The following is a 22,768-nucleotide window of genomic DNA, read 5'->3' as shown; positions in this document are numbered from 1 at the left end:
CCATCAAATTTACTAACCGGATATTTTACTAATCTCTTCGAAAAGTCACCAACATTTCTTTGGATAGCACAGTAGGTTGGTGAATTCATCGGAAAGTTTGTATTGTATATATGATGGCATTGACAGATCAGGTATTGTATCTAATGGACTCATCATTGCTTTCGCTAGTCACGGAGTCCGAGAATGATTCTTCCATGATTTAACCAACTAAACAGTACAGAATTATGAATCGACAAACGACTAGCAATTCAACCAACGGAAGTCAGAACCATAGCCCTCGTTTCATCTCTCTGTACCCATACCATTCCCTTCCGATTATCATTCTTTAAATCCTCTCTCACTTCTTAACCAAACGGATGAAGCTGCCGTCCAGTAATTTTCATACCAGGCTAACCAACAATAATAATGTTTCGCTTGCAGGTTTTAGTACACCCTACATTTAACCAATTCAATAATTTAATGCTTGTAATTTGTCCAAGGAGTTGATCTTTACCAAAACAAGAAAGGATAGAATACGGGGCAATAAATCCCATTTAACCTCTTCACTAATGGGAGACAGAAGATAAAAAAGTTACCAAACACCATTATTTATCTGACATATGAAACAGAAGTTGTTCTGATAGTTTTTACTAACCACAGTAAACTAAAATCGCGCACTTGTCATAAGTTACAGCTAAATGCAGAGAAGACAGAGGAATCACTGTTAATTTACAAAGTCATGTCGACAAATGATGGTCAGGTCAAGCCTTGTGAGCTCGAGTCACGGCTACGACCAGGAGGACCACGACGGATAGTAGGAATGACATTCTCAGCTTTTCCTCAAAGGGGTCAGCAGGTCCTAATGAGGCGGGCTCCTCATTTGGAGGCACCTCGAACAAGTCCCCGACTAGCTTTGTGATCTTCTCAATCAGTTCCGTGACTTTTGACACGGTGTTGTCAAACATCCATCTTACCACATCAACCACTCCATTGGAATCATCGGAGCTCTCATCCGAGCTTATATCTGGAATACTACTAATTTCCGCTGCATGCAACCATGTAATCTAAAGTGAGTAGGCTAAAAATCTGTACTTATTACCAAGCAAGCCACTCGAAATTCTGTCATGCTTATTTGAAGTCAGCACTTGAGTGATAGGTGTGAAGAACACATTTGACATACTGTGATAATAGCTGAAATCAAATATGGCCAAAAAATCAAATTCAATTTCAACTCTAACACCAAAACTCAGCCGAGAAGTTCAAACCCCTGGATCTATTTGTTTTACCTCTCAGATAAGTAACAAAATGGCAAAATGATAGGGAAATAAGTTCAACAGAAATTGTAGATGTGCCTACACCGCACCTTTGACAGAATCAACCACGACTATGATTTAGATCAATCAGCTGACAAAGCTACGCCAAAAATATTATGAACCAAAAAACATGCTTCTCTGCTTTATTAATAAACAACCTGAAACTTTCCTGAGATGATGCATTCTTTTGCATGAGTGAAAAGATTCGGCTGAACAAACAGAATAGCAAATGTACCAAGCAAAATGAGAAAAGAAAAATGCAAAGACCTAACGGATTCTGCATAAAGGATACCGACCTGCTTGGCATGATTCTCTGAGCTCCTTGACTACCTCATTATTCAAAACAGCATCCCAGACAGCTTTATCCGATGACAGTGAAATAACCATCCTCTGCCAAAATGGATCGGAAAAATATTAACTCGTGCATGAACAGTGTTGGGTGGAATGCTGATGTCTCTCTCTTTGGCAAAGCCAGAGCGCTCTTTGACACACTTACAAAAGCATGTTAAATGTCATTAAAGGACAAGAAATTGCAACATCAAGATCTAACTAATTCAGAATATGCTTGTTTGCCAAATGTCTTCCAAAAACAGAAAAGAAAAGAGAAGGGTTGGGTTGGGTTGGGTTGGGTTGGGTTGGGTTGGGTTGGGCCGGGTAGGGGGAGACTATCAACACATTTTAACATTCACCATGCTTTAACAACAACACTTGAAATCATCTTCTGCAATCACATATTTATCATACTTCTCGACAGATGAATCCAGTAAATAGATTTACGAATCCTTTGCATACAACTAAGAAAATAACCTACCTGAACAGACGGGTCCCTCTGCAGCAAGTGGAAAGCATCGTATACTTGTTCATACGGTTGCAATGCTCTAGAGTTAGAAAGATGAACAGCAGGCTCTATCCAATCCATCTCTGATCCAGAAGAAGAAACTCGAGGCAGCAAATTAGAGGTGTTTTTCACCTGATCTAGATCCTTGTCCACATATGGACTGAATCTGTCCCGGACATACTGAGAGTATGGCCCAGAATCGAAAACCCTGTAGACCAAATAATTCAGCAGCGGCTTTTAAAAGTTACCACACACAACCAAACAGTCAGAAAAGTGAAGAAAAGCATGTTGGGATTTCAACATCTATGCAGAAGATGTTCAGAGGAAGGAGGGACCTGCCGATACATCCACCGCTGTTGAAGGAGAAGGAGGTTTAAATTCTAATATATGTCGCCAGGAACTAGCAAAGGCACATATAAGGTCCATGCTGTCATTATTGGAATATGCCATTCGGGCTATAAAATTAAAGTACATGGAGCTGCTTAAAATGTCCAGCTCAAAAAAATTCTGCTTTATCAACAGTTTCTGCTCAAATGAACCATCTATGTCAACACATGTACTATTCGATTCCCTTTATTATTATCCGGGGGAGAGAAACTATTGAGAACTTGAAGAGTACTGCGTCGTTAGTTATGTGGTCCATCCACCCATTCCAATCGTCACGAATTTCTTATGAAGTCAAGCATACTTGTCACTAGCTGATTAAATGATGGACTTATAGGAAACAAAGGAAACTCAAACGAAAAAGAAAAGGTACAGGCGACTAACAAGCTGGACCATCAAAAAGAGTTGAAAGCAACTTGATTAGTCCATTCAACGGCATTCAAAATTGACATGCATCAAACCAGTTGCTTCCAATATAGCCAGCAGTTTAATTATTGTCAAGGAAATTCTCTCGTCTATTTTGCATCTATGTGCATGTTAACCATTAGTTTCAGCATGATATTATATCACGGCCGAAACTTACATACTGTCAAATCACACCTATCAGTAATTGCTTATTAGAGAGAAAACATTTGCTTCTTGGGTCGCATAAGCCACGTGTAATACCTTGGCAACATCACTGCAATCACCAGTGTGGTGGCAATCAATCAGCCACAACCACAAGAAACAATGAAACCAAGTTAACCCCCTTTTGTGGGCCATCTCTATACCACCCCCAATACATTAAATCCACACTTCAACAAATGAAAGCAGACCCTTCAATCCATTTGAAAGAGACGTGAAAACAATCCCATATACACACTCAAAATGCGTCCCCTACTCCTCAACCTTTCCAATTTGCCAAGAAAGGATTAAAAAACACAAATAATACCAGAAACCGAAAAGTAAACACTTCACAAGAACTTAAATGGAAAAACAGAAAAGAAAATGGAGAAATACACACTGTTGAATAGCAGAAACGGCACCGTGAACCTCGTCGGTGGAAGGAACAGACCCAAGAACGAAATCATCGAGGTAAAAGCTCCTCCTTTCGTCTTCAATCCCATCAGCGACCACCCACTCGTAATCATCGACCTCAGACGACGGCGCAAAAGGCAGCCACGTGGGCACGCCAGAAGCGGCAGATACCGGGATGGTGTTACATGGTGAGAAGGGCGAAGTAGCAGAGGAGAGAGAAAGCTGGTGGCTAGAGCTGAGCTTGTGGCCAGACCCAGAGGCACTTCTAGGAGAAGTAGGGGAGGAATTTGAGGAAGCGGCAAAGGACTCTTGCAACCCACCGCCGCCACCGCCGCCCCCGCCTCCGCCCCCGCCGGCAACGCCGGCTCGGACGACCGACCGGCCGAGGGTCCTAAACACGCTGTTGCTCCCTCCTCCCATGCCACCAAACGAGCCTCTTCTCATGCTCCCCGCCGGCGATGTGCTGCGCGATCCTCTCCGGAGATGGGAAACTTGAATGGGTCGAGCGAGGAAGGCGAGAGGAGGAGCAAAGGTCGTGGCTTTTTTGTCGGGGAGGAGGAGGGTGTCGCGATCTCCGTCTCCAGAATCCAATCTTGTACTCTTCTGCTTCGGACAGTGATGAGGCTGCAGGGATGTGCTTGAGGATCGGACGCAATTTTTTTTTACTCATTTCTAATCCTCAGTCTTCTTCTAAAGATGGGAAATATTTGCAATTTGGCCCCTCTATTTTTCTCTTATTGTAATAGGTCCCTCAAGGCCCAAAAAGAAAAGAAAAATCCAATTTTTTGGATATATATTGTGGAGATTCTAAAATCTCTCCATTAATTTTCCATATGAATTAGGCTTTTGTGCATGTATCTATCTCACGTGATTTAATTGCCTTTATCCCCGAATTGATTATAATTGATATCACAATATCTTGTGTTTTCTTAAATAGTCATCCCGTGTTCTATTTATCATTTTTAAAGTGTCCGACGTGATACTTAACCAACTTGACCAATCTTTTCGACTGCATTTAGTAATTCGAGACGCATAAGGCAAAATGCATCTTTTTGGATATTTGGTAATGCACTTCGAATAGGATAAGATACCGAATATGTTTAGAGCCCGAGGAATGAGTTTGCCATAAAAGAAAACTAAGAGAATAGGAAAAGAGAATGCATATTCATATTTGTTCGCCTCTAACCATAATTAGAACCAAATAACAAATAATCTCTCTCCATGCGTGGGCGCGCGTGAGGCGTGCATATGAGCATATGATGACGATAACGAGATGATCATACAATGACTACTGCATTACTATTCAATTCTATGCAAATCATGATTTAATAATGCATCCAATGCTATTCAATGTATGGACATAACGAATATATAAATGTTGTCAATCTCGGGTTATATTTAGTTGTTTTCCAAATAACATCTAATGCACTGCGTGGTTTTTTCTTTGTCTAATCTAAATTTGTATACCATCAAACTCAGTGTGCTGTGAACAGAAATTAGAAAATATCATAGCACCATGAAGTACGAAAAATTTTATGTCGTTTCTAAATGCATACTTTCAGGATGCGGAGACATAAAGTTGAAAGACTCAATGAATATCGGGATAAGTGCATTGCAAGTCCTAAAACTTATTACGAAAGTGCAATTAAATCCTAAAATTTTTGCAAAGTGCAATTGAGTCATAAAAATTGTCATAAAGTGTAATTGAGTCGAAAAACTTTCAAAAAGTGCACACAAATCCTAAAATTTGTCGAATTGGTAAATTGACTCGTTCCGTTAATTACATTTTTTGAAAGTTTTAGTACTTAATTGCACTTTCGTGACAAGTTTTAGGATTTTTTATACACTTATCCCATGTATCTCGATGTCATGTTGTCGGGCGCTCATCTTCCGAATAGTTAAGCCCAAGAAGAAGCACTCCTTTGCCTGATTTTCTGATTCATGTTTTGGGGCGGAAAAGAGAGACTCTTGCTTTCTAGGGGACTGCAACGGGAATAGGAAATGTTCAATTGACAACATATGCAAAAATGCAAAAGAGTAGGAAGGGTGCGAAAACAACACGTTCGATTCCTAGACTGTTTGCTTCCCACAAGCAAGAAAAATGCGCCCCTATTATAATAATCTAGGGGGGCAGAAATGACGCGTGGGGATACAAGCTAAGCGACGAAAGAGCGGCGTGAGATGGACTTGACAACCTACGGAATACGACTCGAGAAATCGGGTAATCGCGGTCAGATTCACGTCTCTATCCTCAATAATGAGCAATCGAAATCGTTCCATCCGGGTCGAGCTAAAGGTTGCGGTTGATTGGTATTCGCGTTGGTTTGTGGGTGGAAATTCCTAATGTCATCTTTGTAATTATGTGTCTTTGTCGTCTTTCCCACCAATACATATCGACCAGATAGATTGGGGATTTGGTTGGTCCGTGACAAGACAATGCTTGGAATCGATTCCTTCCGATATAATTCAATCCTCAATTACATTCTCACGTGTCGAATTAGGCTAGTTCATGACGATTAGCTAGTGACTCTGGACAGCGTGACGGAAGGATCGTAGGACTGGTACAAATAATTATTGAACTTTGTGGGCCTAATGTGTTATGTGATTTATGAACTTTAAATTTATTCGATGCGGTCTCTAAACTTTAATCTGATGTATAATGTCGTTCATGAACTTTTAATTTGTTCAGTGTGATCTTTAAACTTTTTGTATATGTTCAGTTTAGTTCTTGAAGGACAACATTGAATATTTTCATTTAGTTTTAAATATGAATCAAATTATAGATTATGGATATTCACTTAATTAAATAAGAATTCGGGAATCACATCGAATAAATTTAAAGTTAAAGAAAATAGCTACAATAATCATAATCATGATTCAAAGTAACTATTTGTGTCATTCAACCCAACTTAAAAGAAGAGTGGACTATTAGGTTTAATTTTCACGCGATATAATTGAGCACATGCACAATGCAATATTGATGGCCCACTTTCGACCTGAGTCGAGGAAGTGAATTCAATTTGGTGCAGCGAAAATTAGCCCATCATACCACCCGATCGTGGAAAAATGCAGTGCCTCCTTCTAATGCACGAATCGGCACCAACTGATCACGATGTTAAACTAAGGAATTAAAGTATAGATTATGATTATTTCCCTCACGATTCTTCCATTCAAGAAGTGTTACGTGTATTAGTCGAGTCAAAAGGGTGGGTAATAAACTGTTTTTTTTTTAATTTTATAAATAAGCCATCGTGTTGTTAGCACGGACTGCATTTTGGTTTACACGGGCTCGATTCGCATGGCCCAATCGGATGGACAATCCGACGACCCGGAAAAGCCCAAGGATCAGTCCGGCCCATTTCTCACCGGGCCTGATCGCAACGCGGGGTCGAGCCCATCTTTGGGGGGGCATTTTAGTCATTCCATCACTTCGCGCACTCCTCCTCCTTTTCTGTCTAAAAACCCTAATCACCTGATTGCCCATCGCTCTTCTGCCGAGTGCCGACCTCCTCTCTCGCTGGGGCAAGCGAACCCGAAGAAGACGAAGCTGCGATGGGTACGTATTCCTCTCTCGACTCTCTCTCTCTAAAGATCTTCACATGCGTCGATCTTGTTTAGCTTAACGCTCGGATGCGCTGAAATGACTTGTTCAAATGCTTTCGGTGATGCGTAGTTGATGCATATAGCCGTAAACACTGATTCTGATTGAACGCGAGATGTGAAAGATTCATGATGCTCTGTTTCGATTTCTCTGCTTTTGCCCATTATCAATGAGCTCGGTATGAGATTGTGCGGAAGTGTTGATTGTCTTAGATGATGAGGATTCACGAGTCTGCGGCGAGTGGCGGGAAAGGAACGCCTTTTTAGAACGGTATCTGATGATAACAGAGGAAGCGCGGCTAGCTAGTTGGGTTTGCATTGGCATATCCAGGCACAAGTTCGTAACTTGTTGAGGAATTCTAAGGGTAAAACGAATTCTGGGATAGGAAAGGAAAGACGGAAATTGCACCAAACCTGATGTGTTCTTCTAGAGTGTCGGTTCGCTGGAGTTTCTTTGAGCAGAATGCTGCATTCGACGACATTAATAGAACTGATTGGAGTTATGAATTTGTCTTTGAACTTGAGCATTTGGAAAGGAAAATAAGTCGCGTGGATCCATCTGTTGGGAAGTAGTATTCTATGTTGCATTTCGCATTGGGTTATTTATTTTCCGATGACTTCTGTCTCTACTTAGATGTCAGTTAATTTAAGAGCTATGTTATGCTGTGGAAACATGATTTTGTAGCATTTGCAGTCACTAGCTTACATTATTATTCCTGTTCCGATTATGGCATTCTAAGTTATTACGTTTGAATGTTAGGCGCCTATAAGTACGTGTCAGAGTTATGGAGGAAGAAGCAATCAGATGTCATGAGGTTTCTGCAGAGGGTGAGGTGTTGGGAGTACCGCCAGCACCCTTCCATAGTGCGTGTCACTCATTCGACTCGCCCAGATAAGGCCCGTCGCCTGGGTTACAAGGCCAAACAGGTTTTTAATATGCCTCTGCATATCGTTTTTCTTATTATGCTCGATAGTTTTCATATCTAGTGTTGCCTTTATGCCATGCCCACAGGGGGTCCTTCTAGAAATCATAATTGTTTGGTTCAAATTAATCCCAGACGTGTTGTGATTCAATGGAAGTGTGATCCTATTTTATTCTTGCTCACGGTTGAGCCTGCTTCTTCCCCTACTCTGTCTCTCTCATGTCTCTTCTAGTGCCTGTGCCCTGCTATATATGCCGGAATACGGAAAAAACACTAGGGATTGGTTTACTCTTTCAGCTACTTTAGAGATCATTGAACTGCTTTTCCAGGGCTATGTGATCTATCGAGTACGTGTAAGGCGCGGTGGGAGAAAAAGGCCAGTTCCTAAAGGTATTGTGTATGGTAAACCCACAAACCAAGGTGTCACACAGCTGAAATTCCAGCGCAGCAAGCGTTCCGTCGCAGAGGAGCGTGCTGGGAGGAAATTGGGTGGTCTCAAGGTCCTCAATTCCTACTGGATTAATGAGGTAGGAACTCATTATGAAGCTTTTGTTCAAGGATATTTACTCCTGGTATACTGTTTTTTGCCTGGGAAAATAATGAGTGATGTTATTCTGACTCTTTATTTTACATTGCATTGTTTTTATTGGTTCAAGCCCTTTCATCTTCTGAGGCTAGTAGATCCTGGAGTTCCATTTTTATGGGTTTACGTTATGCAGGATTCTACTTACAAATACTTTGAGGTTATCTTGGTTGATGCTGCACACAAGACCATTCGCAAGGATCCAAGAATCAATTGGATTTGCAATCCAGTGCACAAGCACAGGGAGCTTCGTGGACTCACTTCTGCTGGGAAGAAGTACAGAGGCCTGCGTGGAAAGGGGCACTCGCATCACAAGGCACGACCTTCCAGAAGGGCCACTTGGAAGAGGAACAACTCCCTCTCTCTGCGTCGTTACCGTTGATCTTCATGACCATGTTTGTGACGGCTTTACTCTTATTTACTTTTATCCTTGGTTTCCAGCTGTATGGTTCTATACTGTGTTAGACACCAGAGGAGTTTGATTGACATTCAGACCTTTAGAGTTTTTTGCTTCTGAGCTCTATCCGCTATGTTAATGGCTTAAGTCCTTTAGCTGGTTGAGTTATTGGTGATAGATTTCGCGTTTTATTACCATTTTTTTTCATTCGAAGTTTTATTTATCACCCTGTGGTTTGGTTCCGGAATCTGTGCTGGCCAATGTAATTCAGGTGGGTATGAGTTGGAGTTTTTTCTCTTTACCTCTGAATATAAATCGTTGTGGAAATCTTAGTGAGCACGAAACGACTAGATTAAACCAAAACAGAAAATTTCAATCAAAAGCCCATTTTTTACTCTGGTTTTCTTTGGGTTAATGAGATGTGAATCTTCAAGGCTTTGTTTAGGACTCGACTTGAGAATGGTATGTAAAAATCACTATGCAGGTACTGGGCGCTAATATAATGATGAGCTTTTAGCTAAAAAATGAGAATGTATTAAGTTGATGAAAATAGTGGATGCTTTGTTAAAGTGCTCAGAGATAACAACCTTCTAATCTCTTGTGCACATTTTCGAGTCATCTATAAAGTGTTTTCGAATCTACTTTTGAGCTTATAATTCAATGTTCGTTCGGGAAGAAAAGATGGAAGCTCGAGCTAGGATTTGAACTCGCGACCTTCATTTTTTACTCAAGATAGATAGATATTAAAAGAATATACTTGCAACAGCAGGCCTGATTCTTTTCCAAAATTTGACAAAACTAAAGTTGAAAATCAAGAGATCAAACTGAGAAATGAGAGAGTAGCAACCCCGTTAGGAGTTGGTGAAGGGGGGCAGGTCCACAAGGACGAAAGAATGATGATACCGAGTAACGAGTGTGATCAGTTGTCCTCCATTAACGTCACCATAGAAAACAAAATTCGAACAGTGGGAAGCGCTCGGTAATTATGAGTTTTGAAAGCTTCTGGTGAAAAAAGCAGAGAAAAGGAAGCTGAAGCTCATGATTTGGAGGAGACTAGGGGAGGTTTTTTGTGCCTCTCTCTTATAGCCAAAACGAAAATAGATCAAAAGTGATTCCCCACTTTCTTCGGCAAAATGATGAAATCTCGAGTTTTGCTTAGAAGGTGAGATTCCTAAATCCTTGAGTGGATTTCATGTGGTTGTCTTTTGCTTTTACAATACGGAATTGCATGCGCTTCTCAGGTGGATGCCAGTTCTTGTAAAAATCTGCATTGGTATTTGTCTCGACAAATATAACCGGGAGATGGTAATTTTGTTCTACAACGGGAGATCCGAAAATAATCATATGCCATCTGCACAATTGTCGTGCTAATCTCATAATCGATGTTGGGCGTTTGGCAAGAAAAAGGAGAAAATCAAAGTCATGCCAAGCCCACAATAAAGCGAGATGACTTGAGATAAGTTACAGAAGAACGAGTGATGAGACGAAACATCTAGTCTCGAATCAGCCTTTGATGCTAAAACTACCGAGCAATGTTGAGGGAAGAGCAAAGAAAGCGGGCAGGAATCCGGGGAAAATTGTCCAAAAAGTCGTAAATCTTTATACGACGGCCAATTCAGTCATAAACTTTTCGATTGTGCCAATTTAGTCATAAATCTATTATACGGCGGTTAATTTAGTCTTAAACCTTTAAATTATGCCAATTTATTATTCCTAAACATTTTGACGATTTGCAAATTTAGTCCTAAACATTTTAATGAATTACTAATATAATTATTCCGGCTAATTTTTTATCGAAAATCGCTAATGCAACAATCCAGTCAGCGTCAGCTGTCCTACATAGTGCGATCGGTGCTGACGTGGATAATTTAAAAAAAAATTAAAAAAATTCAGAAGTTTTTATTATTTTATTTTTTCTTTTCTTTTCTTCTTCATTGAAATGATAGGGCTGCCAGCCACTGACCGAGGGTCGGCAACCCCTGGGCAAGGGCCGCGAAGCCCTTGCCGGCCGTGGGCGAGGGTTGCGACGAAGAGAAGGAAAAGAAAAGAAAAAAAATAAAAAAATAAAAATAAAAAAATGATCCACGTTAGTGTCGGTCACGCTATGTAGGACGGCCGGCGCTAATTGGACTGCCACATTGGTGACTTCCGGCAAAAAATAGCCAAAAATACTACATTGACAAAGGTAAATCATTAAACGGTTTATGATTAAATTGACATATTGTCAAAAGATTCGTGACTAAACTGATACAATTGAAAAGTTTAGGATTAAGTTGGCCACCGTATAATAAGTTTAGGACTTTTTAGATAATTTTTCCTGGGTTTTGTGTTTTCGTGTTCTTTTCAAGAATATAACTCATAGGTTGAAACCCAAAAATTTTTTGGGGCGAGAATTATTTCTTCCATCGGCTTCTGAAGGCCAGAGGAGCTTCACATGAAACCACCATAAAAGCAAGCAGAGCAGGTTCCAAAGAACCAAAAATAAGTTCCTTTTACTTTCCTTTAGAAGGACTTAAATCATTGGTCACATATCATAATTTTCTCACACATTCTTTCAGAACAAACTGAAGTGCTACTCTACGCTCTGTTATGACTTCATGTCAAAGCATCTTTAGCTGATGACACTCTAAAATGATAGCTCATGACTGGTAATGATAATACATGGGGGCCTCTCATCAAATCAATGTTCACCTCCCTTGACTTTTCCTTTAGACCACGGAGACGAAATCGATTCACCCGAACCAACGATCTCGAATTCGATGTGGTATTAGCCAGCTTGTTCTTTCACATGGGTTTCTTATTTGTCTGCTTTCATTTTTCCCCCCCTTCAACCCCAGAAAGCAAAGATCATTTACGTGTGGCCATAGTTAAAATTGCAGTTTCTCACGATCTATAAACAGCAAAGTTGAATTACTCCCACGAGGGATGTTATCTTCACTCTTTGGTTGGTCCACAAACTCGAGACTCGTGATGCAATATGATTCCAAATTACGTGTTGACATAGAAGGTGGGAAAGCAAGAACCGAATCATTTGTTAAGTAGGAATTAAGGCGACAGATTGCTTGAAATTAGAGGGTCTTAAAGTTGATATTACTATTGTTGTTGACTTGAAATGGTGGTCTCACGTGCTTTGCTCGACTCAACTTCAAACCTTCATCATTCTACTTTTTTCCCAATCTCAACTCTCTGTCTCTCCCACTAACATGCATGGGATGATTCAATGTCCATAGGCGTAATGTGAGCTTCAGTTGACTAGGAATATCTTCACCCATTCGAGTCATTTCCGCCAGGTTCACTTTATCTGTGCTAAGAGCTTTTAATTATCATTAAAACCTGGATTTATCTAGCAATTCACAGTGCTCCTGCTCTACAAAGACTAGGCCAAGCGATATATCAAGCGTTAGTACTAAGATTTGTCCGAACTTTTCGCCACAATGCTCAATCGATAACCAGGTAATCTCACGATTAGCTTTTTTAGCACGAATCCCTTTACAATTGTTGCTTATTGTCTGTCACTATCCGGGGGTTTTACCACAACAGAGACATATAGTGATGTGGACACATTTCGGACAAAGATGCAACAAGTCATATAAAAAGGAAAAGTGAGGTGTTAGGGAACTATCAGGAAAGAAAGAGATCCCACTAACAAGGACCTTGATCTGGACACTTCAGTTCATTCACAAAGAATAGAAATCGAATTCCACGCTGCAATGTCATTCGATATTTCATGTGCTTTCTCTTTCAGCAGCTGCTATATTGCGAGAAAATCGAGTAGAAGATTCGAACCGAAATTTCAATTATTTCATCGAAAAACATGTTTGTTTTCTCTTTCCCACATTTTTCCATATGAATGATTGCCTTTTCCTCGTTAAAAGACTCCTTTTTTCTCGAAGGGAATATTCCCATAATAGTTCCCAACCTCTCAGTTTCTTTCACCAGTTTCCATGAATGTCAATCACTCATCAGATTTACTCAGATAGATTACCGGGTCAAAAATAGTGCTGAAAGAGAGTGAGCTCTACTGACCTTGAGATGAGATATTTCACACTGTGTACATGCATAGATTAATAACTCCCAGAAATGGAACTTATCTGAGTGCTTGCCTTTTGCCTTTGCCTAACTATACATGACCCTAAACATGTGATGCAAGCGTGACAATCTTACACCCTATAGCTAGACAGGTTGACCGAGGGGGCGCCAACTCGTAGGGTCACCATGATCTCTGTTGGAGCTTCAGTGAAGAGCCTAGTTATCTTTGAATCCCTTATATCCTGTCACATGATAAAACCTGGTATGTTATCGAGATCTGCATCGATGATGAGGCATGTGATGGCTCTCGAAAGGATAACTCCTATACTTGGACGCAAACATCAGGTCATTGCTTAGTATGTTTAGAAAGTATATTCGAGCACAACGATACTAAAACTTAGTTCCGGACATATAAGAGTTGAAGCATGACAGTCACATACTCGATTATATGGTGGTATGCGACTGATATACATCGAAACGGTCCGAAGCTCAAGTAACTAAGCAACTCTATGCGCGCTTTCAGATTTCAATCCATGGCAAAGGAGGGAATCCATCAGGGAAGATTTTTCCATGAGAAAAGAAGAAAAGAGGGGGAGCAAAACTATGAATTCTTAAAACGTTTCATGTTTTCTTTCTTTTCTTTTTGGTGGTCACTCAAGTTACCAAAGCACGGTAAAGCCATGGGCAATGAGAGGGGATTCGCAGGCTTTATGCAGAGAAATGGAATGGGACAAAACCTTCTTCTCAAAAAGCGGAATGAACGTCATTGGCGCAAATTCGGGACATAAAATCAAAGTGGCTCCGAGGCAGGCAGGCAGGCACGCCCACCACCAACCACCATCGGAATGCTTTAAATTGCTGTTCTTTGTGTCTCCGTGTGGACATGTATTCCTTTTTGAGGGTAGGGTCATGCCCGTCACGCGAGGCACCAAGCAAGCAGCACTCTCATCATTCTCTCTTCCTCTGATTTTTTTGAGTATCCGTCCATGCCTGATGAAGCATGCTTATGTTATCTGTTCATACACCTGCCAGGATGAATCGAATGGAATGCCAAAGTAGGAAGAGGGTTTGCTCTGGGTGCATGAAGGGTATTAAGGAGACAATGGTTGATATATTTTCTCAGTAAACCAAATTCATATCAGGATCGTTAGATCGAGTGGGTCTCAAGCGAGAGGCACACGATCTGACGTATGGGTACTCTTGGCTCACATGAACACGATATATCTAATTAATGATAGGTCATCCCTCCGCGACACTTAACAGATACAACAAATAACCTGAGCATATGTATATATCGGAAAAATAGGATAAAGCACACAAACTTCACTAGCTTGGAGGAAAAAGTCATGGTTAATCTTCATCCTTGGCATGTGTCATAAGTATGTATGGGTACTCTTGGCTCACATGAGCACGATATATCCAATGATGGGTCATCTCTCCACGACACTTAACAGATTCACCAAATAACCTTGGCATATATATATATATCGGAAAAATAGGATAAAGAACACAAACTTCACTAGCTTGGAGTAAAAAGTCATGGTTAATTTTCATCCTTGGCATGTGTCATAAGTACGTATTGAAGAACAAATGAATGGTCCTGTACAACTACCATGAACGAGACTGGATGTGGAAACAATAATTTCAATTGGGATATGAGATTGGATGAGCATGCCTATTCTATACCCATTTGGGCCCACCCACTGTTCTCTTTAACAATTATTCCTTCTGCTGCAAAAGAAAAGCAAGATCGGCAATTTGGAAGTTCCATTTTTGGCCCCCGCAAAGCTCCAACTGCTCTCCCCCAATTCTCGCCTTTGTTGTGCCCCTTGTCTTCACGTGACATTAACTCCCACACAAAACCATTGGAACATCTTCTTGAAATAGCGACAAGAATAGATACAAGGCACTGACAAATAGTATCCGAGCGAGATCTGCAACTTTCCCTTCGTCGTCTCCTATGTTTCTTCCGTTGGTACATAAAAATTGAAGCATGAATCTGTGGAAGCCTCGGAGTAAGATTCATGCAGAATTTACTGTATGCTTGTGCTGGGCACCAGCCTGTTCTGCGATCATGCGTATGATTGCTCATACAAGTAAAGGAAAGAATGTTTAGGTGCAAGCGTATGTGATGTGAGTACTGAATTCTGCCAAAGTGATGGTATTTGAAGCTTTGATGCTATACCCTTTATTATTGAGATATCTCCTGGGGACATCTAATGATACAAAGTACTTGCTATCATGGCCTCGCTTTATTGAAGTCAAACTTGCAGGAAAGAAACAAGATTTTGGAATATCCTTGGCTTTATGGACATCAACCACCCCATCCCATGCCCGGTTACCCACCCTTGCCTGGCCTAGGAATTCACTCCTATTCTTTCCTCCTGACAAAATTCATTACTTGAAAGAAACTACTGGGTAATCAGCACTACATAGCATGGGGTTCAAAATGATTGTACATTGGGTCGGATGAGTTCATCCAGTACTCATGCATATGATCATGCTTCAACCTTAACCCGGTAATTAATGCATTATGATGCACAGGCGTAACAATGGGTTTTCCTAGGCGTCCGAAGTAGCTGGAGAAATCGTAGCTTCTACTCCAGAAATTGGTTGCATGACCGGTATTCACGTAAATGTGAAATATACGGAGCCATAATGTTGATTGATGCATAAAGATGAATCTTTTGGCGATGAGCGCGCGATTGTAATCATGACTCATGATTCAGGTCTTTAAAATTTTTTGAAATGCTTGGTTCCGCATGCCTACTTATGCCAGATTTGTGTAGTATAATAATGTATTGCCTCCAGACTCCAGACATCAGATGCCCGTGCTCTATGCCTTCCAGGAGTAAAGCTCTCAAATCATCTCCCATTACATTAATCACAAATAATGATTAGAACAGAGAGATGACAAACCATGGGTACGAACATCATTTTCTAACATTGTCCATGCACTTAATGCCACCAAATGTATTCACCTTATTTTCTAAGAACAATCCGAGAGAGAGAGAGATGACTTTCTTGGATCCCGTGAGAAAACAAGGACACTGTAAGTCTGTAATTCATGCTCGATTACTACCAAATTTTGTTTGGCTAAAGTTAAAGGAACAAGGAATGTTGAAAGTGAAGCAAAAGAATTCCCAGAAGTTAAAGAAAAAAAAAAAGCGAAATAACTGAAGAAGGAAAGAAAGGGAAAGAAGAGAGGGAAAGGGAGCGAGAGAGGTGACGTTTGAGGAGTAGGGGTTACAAAATAAAGGGACCAAAGCAGAGCAAAGCAAGTAGATGACACGGTAGAACGAAGCATTAGCCTGTAGCAGTTTCCAACTCTTTCTTCCAAACCACTGAAAGCTATAGTCATCATCATCATGAAACACCCTCTGCACCCAGCACTCCCAAAAAGCATTTCACACCATCATCATCAAATTCAAAACCTCCCTTCCCTTAAATTTTCTTCTCTCGGCACCATTCACCCCTCAACCCATCTCTCTCCACTTCCCTAGGAACCATGAAACCTTCTTCGCTTCTCTTGCTTCTGTCATTCTCATTCTTCTTGCTCAGGTTTTCCCTAGTGTCATCTGCTTCTCTCCCTCTGCCACTCATCTCTCTCCTCTCCCTCAAATCCTCCCTCAGAGATCCTCACTCCACCTTCCATGACTGGGACCCCACACCAACCTTCTCCAACCCTACTCTCCAAGACCCCGCATGGTGTTCCTGGTCCGGCATCAAATGCAACCCGCAAACATCCCAAATCACATCTCTCAACCTCTCTCGCCGCAACCTCTCCGGTGCAATCCCGGCGGAAATCCGGTACTTGACGAGCTTACTGCACTTGAATCTGAGTGGGAATGCCCTTGATGGGATTCTCCAGCCAGCCATTTTTGAACTGACTGAGCTCAAGACACTTGACATCGGCCACAACTCCTTCAACTCGACATTCCCACCGGGCATATCAAAGCTTAAACTCCTGAGAGTCTTTAATGCCTACAGCAACAACTTCGCGGGTCCCCTCCCTCTAGAATTAGCAAGTCTTCAGTATCTCGAGTATCTGAATTTGGGTGGAAGCTACTTCGAAGTAGAGATTCCCTCCGACTACGGCAACTTTCCAAGATTGAAGTCTCTGTACTTGCATGGGAATGTTTTAGAAGGTCCCATACCACCCGAATTAGGATCACTGGCACAGCTCGAGCACCTGGAGATCGGATACAATCAATATTACGGCGGTATCCCGAGTGAACTCGCGCTCTTATCGAATCTCAGGTACTTGGACATCTCAGCTGCCAACCTTTCCGGTTCGCTTCCGCAAGAGCTCGGTAACATGACAAAGCTGGAGACTTTAATCCTCTTCGGCAACCAGTATACTGGCCAAATCCCGCCGAGCTTCTCGAGCTTGGAAGCGCTCAAAGCTCTCGACTTGTCTAACAATCAACTGTCGGGGGCGATACCAGTGGGGCTGGGGTCATTGAAACAGCTCGCCACCTTAAGTTTGATGAACAACAACTTCAGTGGGGAAGTGCCGCAAGCACTTGGCGTGCTCCCGCAGCTGGAGACGCTCCAGCTCTGGAACAACTCTCTCACCGGAATTCTGCCCCAAGGGCTCGGATCAAGCGCCAAGCTGACGAAACTCGACGTGTCGTCGAACTCGCTCGCCGGGCCAATCCCGCCAAATCTCTGCCTCGGGAACAAGCTGATAAAGCTCCTCCTTTTCTCGAACAGGTTCACCGGCGCGATACCGCCGTCGCTGGCCGGCTGCACTTCCCTCTACAGGCTCCGAACGCAAAACAACATGCTCAACGGCTCCATCCCGCGCGGCTTCGGGCTCCTGCCTAATCTGACGTTCGCAGATTTGAGCAACAACTTCCTCAGCGGCGAAATCCCAGACGATCTTGGGAACGCGGTGGCGCTCCAGTACCTGAACGTGTCGGGGAACTCGTTGGCGACCAATTTGCCCAGCAACATATGGAAAGCTCCGAACTTGCAGATTTTCTCGGCCAGCTCGTCCAAACTCCTGGGCAAGATCCCAGATTTCATCGGGTGCAAGAGCCTTTACAAGATCGAATTGGGCGACAACTCGTTGAACGGTAGCATCCCGTGGGACATTGGCCACTGCGAGAAGCTTCTGTATCTGAATCTGAGCCGAAACTCGCTCGCGGGCATCATCCCGTGGGAAATATCGGCGCTACCTTCGATCACCGACGTCGACCTGTCGCGCAATTTCTTGACCGGCTCGATTCCGTCCAATTTCGATAATTGTACCACCTTGGAGAGTTTCAACGTGTCCTTCAATTCGCTCACTGGCCCTATACCTTCTTCCAGCACCATATTCAAGAATTTGCACCCTTCTTCATTTATCGGCAACGACGGTCTCTGCGGGGGCGTGTTGGTGAAACCGTGCGGCGGCGGCGGCGGCGTGGCCGACACGTCCGGCGCGGATGACCCCGAGGCGGGTCGGCAACAGCCAAGGCGGACGGCGGGCGCCATAGTGTGGATCATGGCAGCCGCGTTCGGGGTAGGCCTAGTGGTGTTGATTGCTGGCACTAGGTGCTTCCATGCCACCTATAGTCATCGGTTCATCGAGCGCCAAGGGGTTGGCCCGTGGAAATTAACTGCGTTCCAAAGGCTCAACTTCACAGCGGAGGACGTGGTGGAGTGCCTGTCGATGAGCAATAAGATCATAGGGATGGGGTCGACCGGGACGGTGTATAGGGCCGAGATGCCAGGCGGCGACATCATAGCGGTGAAGAAGTTGTGGGGCAAGCCCAAGGAGCATATGAGGAAGCGGCGAGGGGTCCTGGCCGAGGTGGACGTGCTTGGGAACGTGAGGCACCGTAACATTGTGAGGCTAATGGGCTGTTGTAGCAATAGGGAGTGCACCATGCTTCTCTACGAGTACATGCCCAACGGAAACCTGGACGATTTGTTGCACGGTAAGAACAAGGACCTCAACTTGGTGACTGGTTGGGTGACGCGGTACAAGATAGCGCTGGGCGTGGCTCAGGGGATCTGCTATCTTCACCATGACTGCAACCCGGTGATCGTGCACCGTGACCTCAAGCCGAGCAACATACTGCTTGATGCTGAGATGGAGGCCAGAGTGGCAGATTTCGGGGTGGCGAAGTTGATACAGAGCGATGAGTCCATGTCCGTCATTGCAGGATCCTATGGCTACATAGCACCAGGTACATTTCAATCATGCCAATGTTCTAATTTCCGAGGTAGCTTGGCATTTCATGTTTCAGGATTAAAGTGCAGTTCCTTGTGCACTGTACCGTGTATACTGACTCTATATGTTAGTTCGAATATCAAGTCTAAATGTCGATTGATATTTTACACAGAATATGCATACACGCTCCAAGTCGACGAGAAGAGTGATATTTACAGCTACGGAGTAGTGTTAATGGAGATGCTAAGCGGGAAACGGTCCGTGGATCCCGAATTCGGTGAAGGGAATAGCATTGTGGATTGGGTGAGGCTCAAGATCAAGAGTAAGGACGGGATTCGTGATGTTCTGGACAAGAACACCGGGGCATCTTGTGCGCCGGTCAGGGAGGAAATGTTGGAGTTGCTCAGGGTTGCTCTGCTCTGCACGGCTGCAAACCCGGCTGACCGACCTTCCATGAGGGACGTGGTGCTAATGCTGCAAGAAGCACGTCCTAAGAGAAAATTGCTCGACGACATGGGCGGCGATGATAGCGTTCCTTTGACGAAAAAATCCTAAGGGGTTTCCTAGTATCGACTTATTCTCTTATGTATCTACGTGATTATTACTGGTTGGGATGGGTATAGGAGTATTGTTCTTCCTGCTATTAAAATGGATCTTATCTTGGTTGATTGTGGCCAAGACAGACTCGATCTTTTGACGCGTTGAACAGTTACATCACCAATTCTTTCCGCTGAAAAATGATCAATAATTGACAGCGTGCAAAAAGATGAATTTAACCGAGGGAAAACTAACGGATGTCTCCTCTCAAATTTAGGGGTCAACCTGAAGAGCTGTGTTGCATTTCCTTCGCATAGCTTCTGGGCACTAGCTATGGCATTTAGCAGGAGCAAACAGAGCCAATTACAACAGCTGACACCGTCTCAACTGGTACAGTAGAGAGCGTTTACATGTGAAAAGAGGACCACTTTTCCACCGCCCGATGAGCGGGGACAAGCCTCGCCGTACAGAATCCATACATGTCAACCTACCGAGATATGTTTCCGTGAATTGGATGGGAGGCAATGAGTGTAAGCGTTGACGTTGGGGGTGAAATGCAATGAGTGAGAGATTCAGTATAAACATGGGACTCAACACTGTTCTAATCGCACAAAGTTCCAAAAGATTCGTGCCCTTAAAGCTGACTAAGTGCTGTTCTGAATTGTGATGGGGTTAGTGGCGTTGTATCAGAGAAAAGGTCACTGAGAACAGTGCCCCATTGGTTGGCCATACCCGCTTTGTAGCCTCTTACACTCTTGTCATCTTCTTCCATTCCATGACGCCACCATGGCCTTTTTCACCGTCAGCAGGCGGATGAATGTGAGTGATTTTGGAAACAGCAATACCAAGCGAGAGAGGCCAATAAGGGGTTGTTTGGTAACCTGCCAAATAGTACCCGATTCTATTCTTTTATTTTTTGGAACAAAAGAAGAACAAAAACTCGTTTGGTAAATTTTTTGTTCCCAGGTACAAATTTATTCCCAGAATCAATTTTGGAACAGAATCAAGAATAAAAAGTCAGTTGATTCTTGATTCTGGAGATAAGAATCAGAAATGGAAAAGAAATTTTTCTTCGTCTTATTCTTCTTGGTTGGTCTTCTTCATTTTTACTGCCCTGTGGCCGGTTGTTGGCGCCGGCGACCTGGCCATGGGCCAAGGAAGGGGAAGAAGAAAAAAAGAAAAAAGAAGAAGAAGAAAGAAATATTAAAAAATTCAAAATATTATTAATAAAAAAAATTCGTGCAGTTACCAAACGCATTTATGTTCTTTTTCTATTCCAGAAATAGACATTTTGGGCAGTTACCAAACGCTTTCAAATGCTTATAAATTGTTTTCGGGAATGAAATAAAAAAAAATCATTTCTGAGCATAAATTGTTTATGGGAACAAAATGGTTATCAAACGCACCATAAGTAGATGGTGTCGTGTGCTTGTACACTAGTTCTCAATGCTTTTCAGACAATCAAAACTCTTCGTGTCAAGGATTCAGTTTCTCCTAATCAGTTGACATTTGTAATGTGTGCCTTGCACTCGAAAGAACTATTGAGAATGTCCGTGGATATATGTTCCGAGGTCTATTGTCGAGGGCTCCTAGCTTTAGAGACAAGCAATCAAGTAAAACAAGCCATCGCGATGTTTTTCTTTTTTCACTCTATGAAATTATTAAAAATCGTGCATCTTCGATCCCATAGTTCAAAGGTCATGCCATAGCAAAACTGGCAGCCTGTGCATCTCTAGCAGTGACATTTTAGGCTGATCTTTCCTATGCTTCATTTGGTACTCGAGGTGTTACATACATAACCTCGGCAATCATTATGTATCCCATACTCTTTCTCTCTGCTGTGAAATCCTTGACGTTTCAGCACACAACTCGATGGATAAACATCTTGCTCGATCAAGTGTAGCTATCAACCATACTAAGACATTTGGTTGAGAGGAATAACCGCAATGTTTTCGACGCTCCTAACAAATATTAAGCTTATCCGTTTCATCCTCTCCATAGATGTTCAACTTTAGCTGATGGAATAACTATATCTCTATGGAATAGTTATCTGTCTTCCACCACACTACATTCTGCGAATTAAATCAATTTGAGATTTTTGATACGGTAACATCAAAGGATCTAAATCTGAAGCTATAATTTCAGGAGGAAGATTTTCTGTAGATGACCGGTAAGCGTTGAATGATCAGATATGTCAGTGAGAGTCCATCAAATAGGAGACCCATTGAGCTAGGGGCCAGATCAGATCCAACCATTGTTTTGCATCGTTCTGTTTCGTATAGCATTTGCCTCGGACGAGGGCCCAACGAGAGTGGTTTTGGGCTTTGTAGGAGTAAGTCCAAGGCAAGATGTGTTCAAGAGTGGAGATGGTATGCCTGCCAGCGCCCGCTAATTACAACCTCCTACATCGAAGATCACTTAGGAAATTGTACTACTTTTTCTCTATGAATGGATTCACGAGATGGGTTCTCCTCCCTTCATCTTCAAAAGTTGAAGCGAAGCTCTTTTGAAATCTAATGCAATTTGCAGAATCTGTAATGCGTGCTGAAATCGGATACATGTAAAAGCATTTGCTTTATTTACACACGAGTAGGAGCAAGAGTAGGAATGGGAACTTTGGCAATCGACACTTGAAAGATGAAAAGCCCATGAGAAATTATGGGTTAGAAGAAGAAAGAACACTAGTGAGAATGCATATTTGACGTGCTGTGACAATCGTATCCTTGTTTGACTATGTTGTACTATATAAGGAAATATATCTTCAATCTTAAAAATCATAAGAGATTCTAATAAAGTTACAGCTAGTACATCCCATGCATTAAATATTTCTATCCTCATTGTCATCCATATGTACTCATTCTCAAAATAGTGTTAGGGTTAGACATGCTAAGACTAGTTTACAAAATTTACACACTATATGATATGTCAGAATTCTTTTAGGATATTGAATACGATTGACTCATTTAATTAAATGGTACATTTATTTCATGAAAAATGAATGATTT

The 22,768-nt window shown here is 42.3% G+C and overlaps 3 protein-coding genes across 3 annotated transcripts; 2 read left to right on the top strand and 1 right to left on the bottom strand.

Annotated features, from left to right (window-relative positions):
* Positions 1 to 563: 563 nt before the first annotated feature.
* LOC115687563 (uncharacterized) lies at positions 564 to 4,176 on the bottom strand. Its single transcript, XM_030613173.2, has 4 exons — positions 3,518 to 4,176; positions 2,104 to 2,338; positions 1,589 to 1,682; positions 564 to 1,024 (listed from the first exon to the last, which is right to left on the bottom strand). The coding sequence occupies exons 1-4, from the start codon at positions 3,973 to 3,975 to the stop codon at positions 741 to 743; spliced, it is 1,071 nt and encodes a 356-aa protein (XP_030469033.2). The 5' UTR covers positions 3,976 to 4,176; the 3' UTR covers positions 564 to 740.
* A 2,808-nt stretch (positions 4,177 to 6,984) lies between these two features.
* Positions 6,985 to 9,228, top strand: LOC115687564 (60S ribosomal protein L15-1-like). Its single transcript, XM_030613175.2, has 4 exons — positions 6,985 to 7,087; positions 7,892 to 8,058; positions 8,384 to 8,581; positions 8,774 to 9,228. Exons 1-4 carry the CDS (start codon positions 7,084 to 7,086, stop codon positions 9,017 to 9,019), a joined length of 615 nt encoding a protein of 204 aa, XP_030469035.1. The 5' UTR covers positions 6,985 to 7,083; the 3' UTR covers positions 9,020 to 9,228.
* A 7,183-nt stretch (positions 9,229 to 16,411) lies between these two features.
* Positions 16,412 to 19,915, top strand: LOC115687562 (leucine-rich repeat receptor-like protein kinase TDR). Its single transcript, XM_030613172.2, has 2 exons — positions 16,412 to 19,242; positions 19,399 to 19,915. The coding sequence occupies exons 1-2, from the start codon at positions 16,572 to 16,574 to the stop codon at positions 19,779 to 19,781; spliced, it is 3,054 nt and encodes a 1,017-aa protein (XP_030469032.2). The 5' UTR covers positions 16,412 to 16,571; the 3' UTR covers positions 19,782 to 19,915.
* Positions 19,916 to 22,768: the final 2,853 nt, after the last annotated feature.

Source organism: Syzygium oleosum, unplaced genomic scaffold, assembly GCF_021117445.2.
Source record: "Syzygium oleosum isolate NSW1041296 unplaced genomic scaffold, Sole_v2.1 Sole_v2.25, whole genome shotgun sequence".
Classification (NCBI taxonomy): Eukaryota; Viridiplantae; Streptophyta; class Magnoliopsida; order Myrtales; family Myrtaceae; genus Syzygium; species Syzygium oleosum.
Note: the sequence above shows the minus strand (reverse complement) of the source record. Positions and strands in the feature narration are given on the sequence as shown.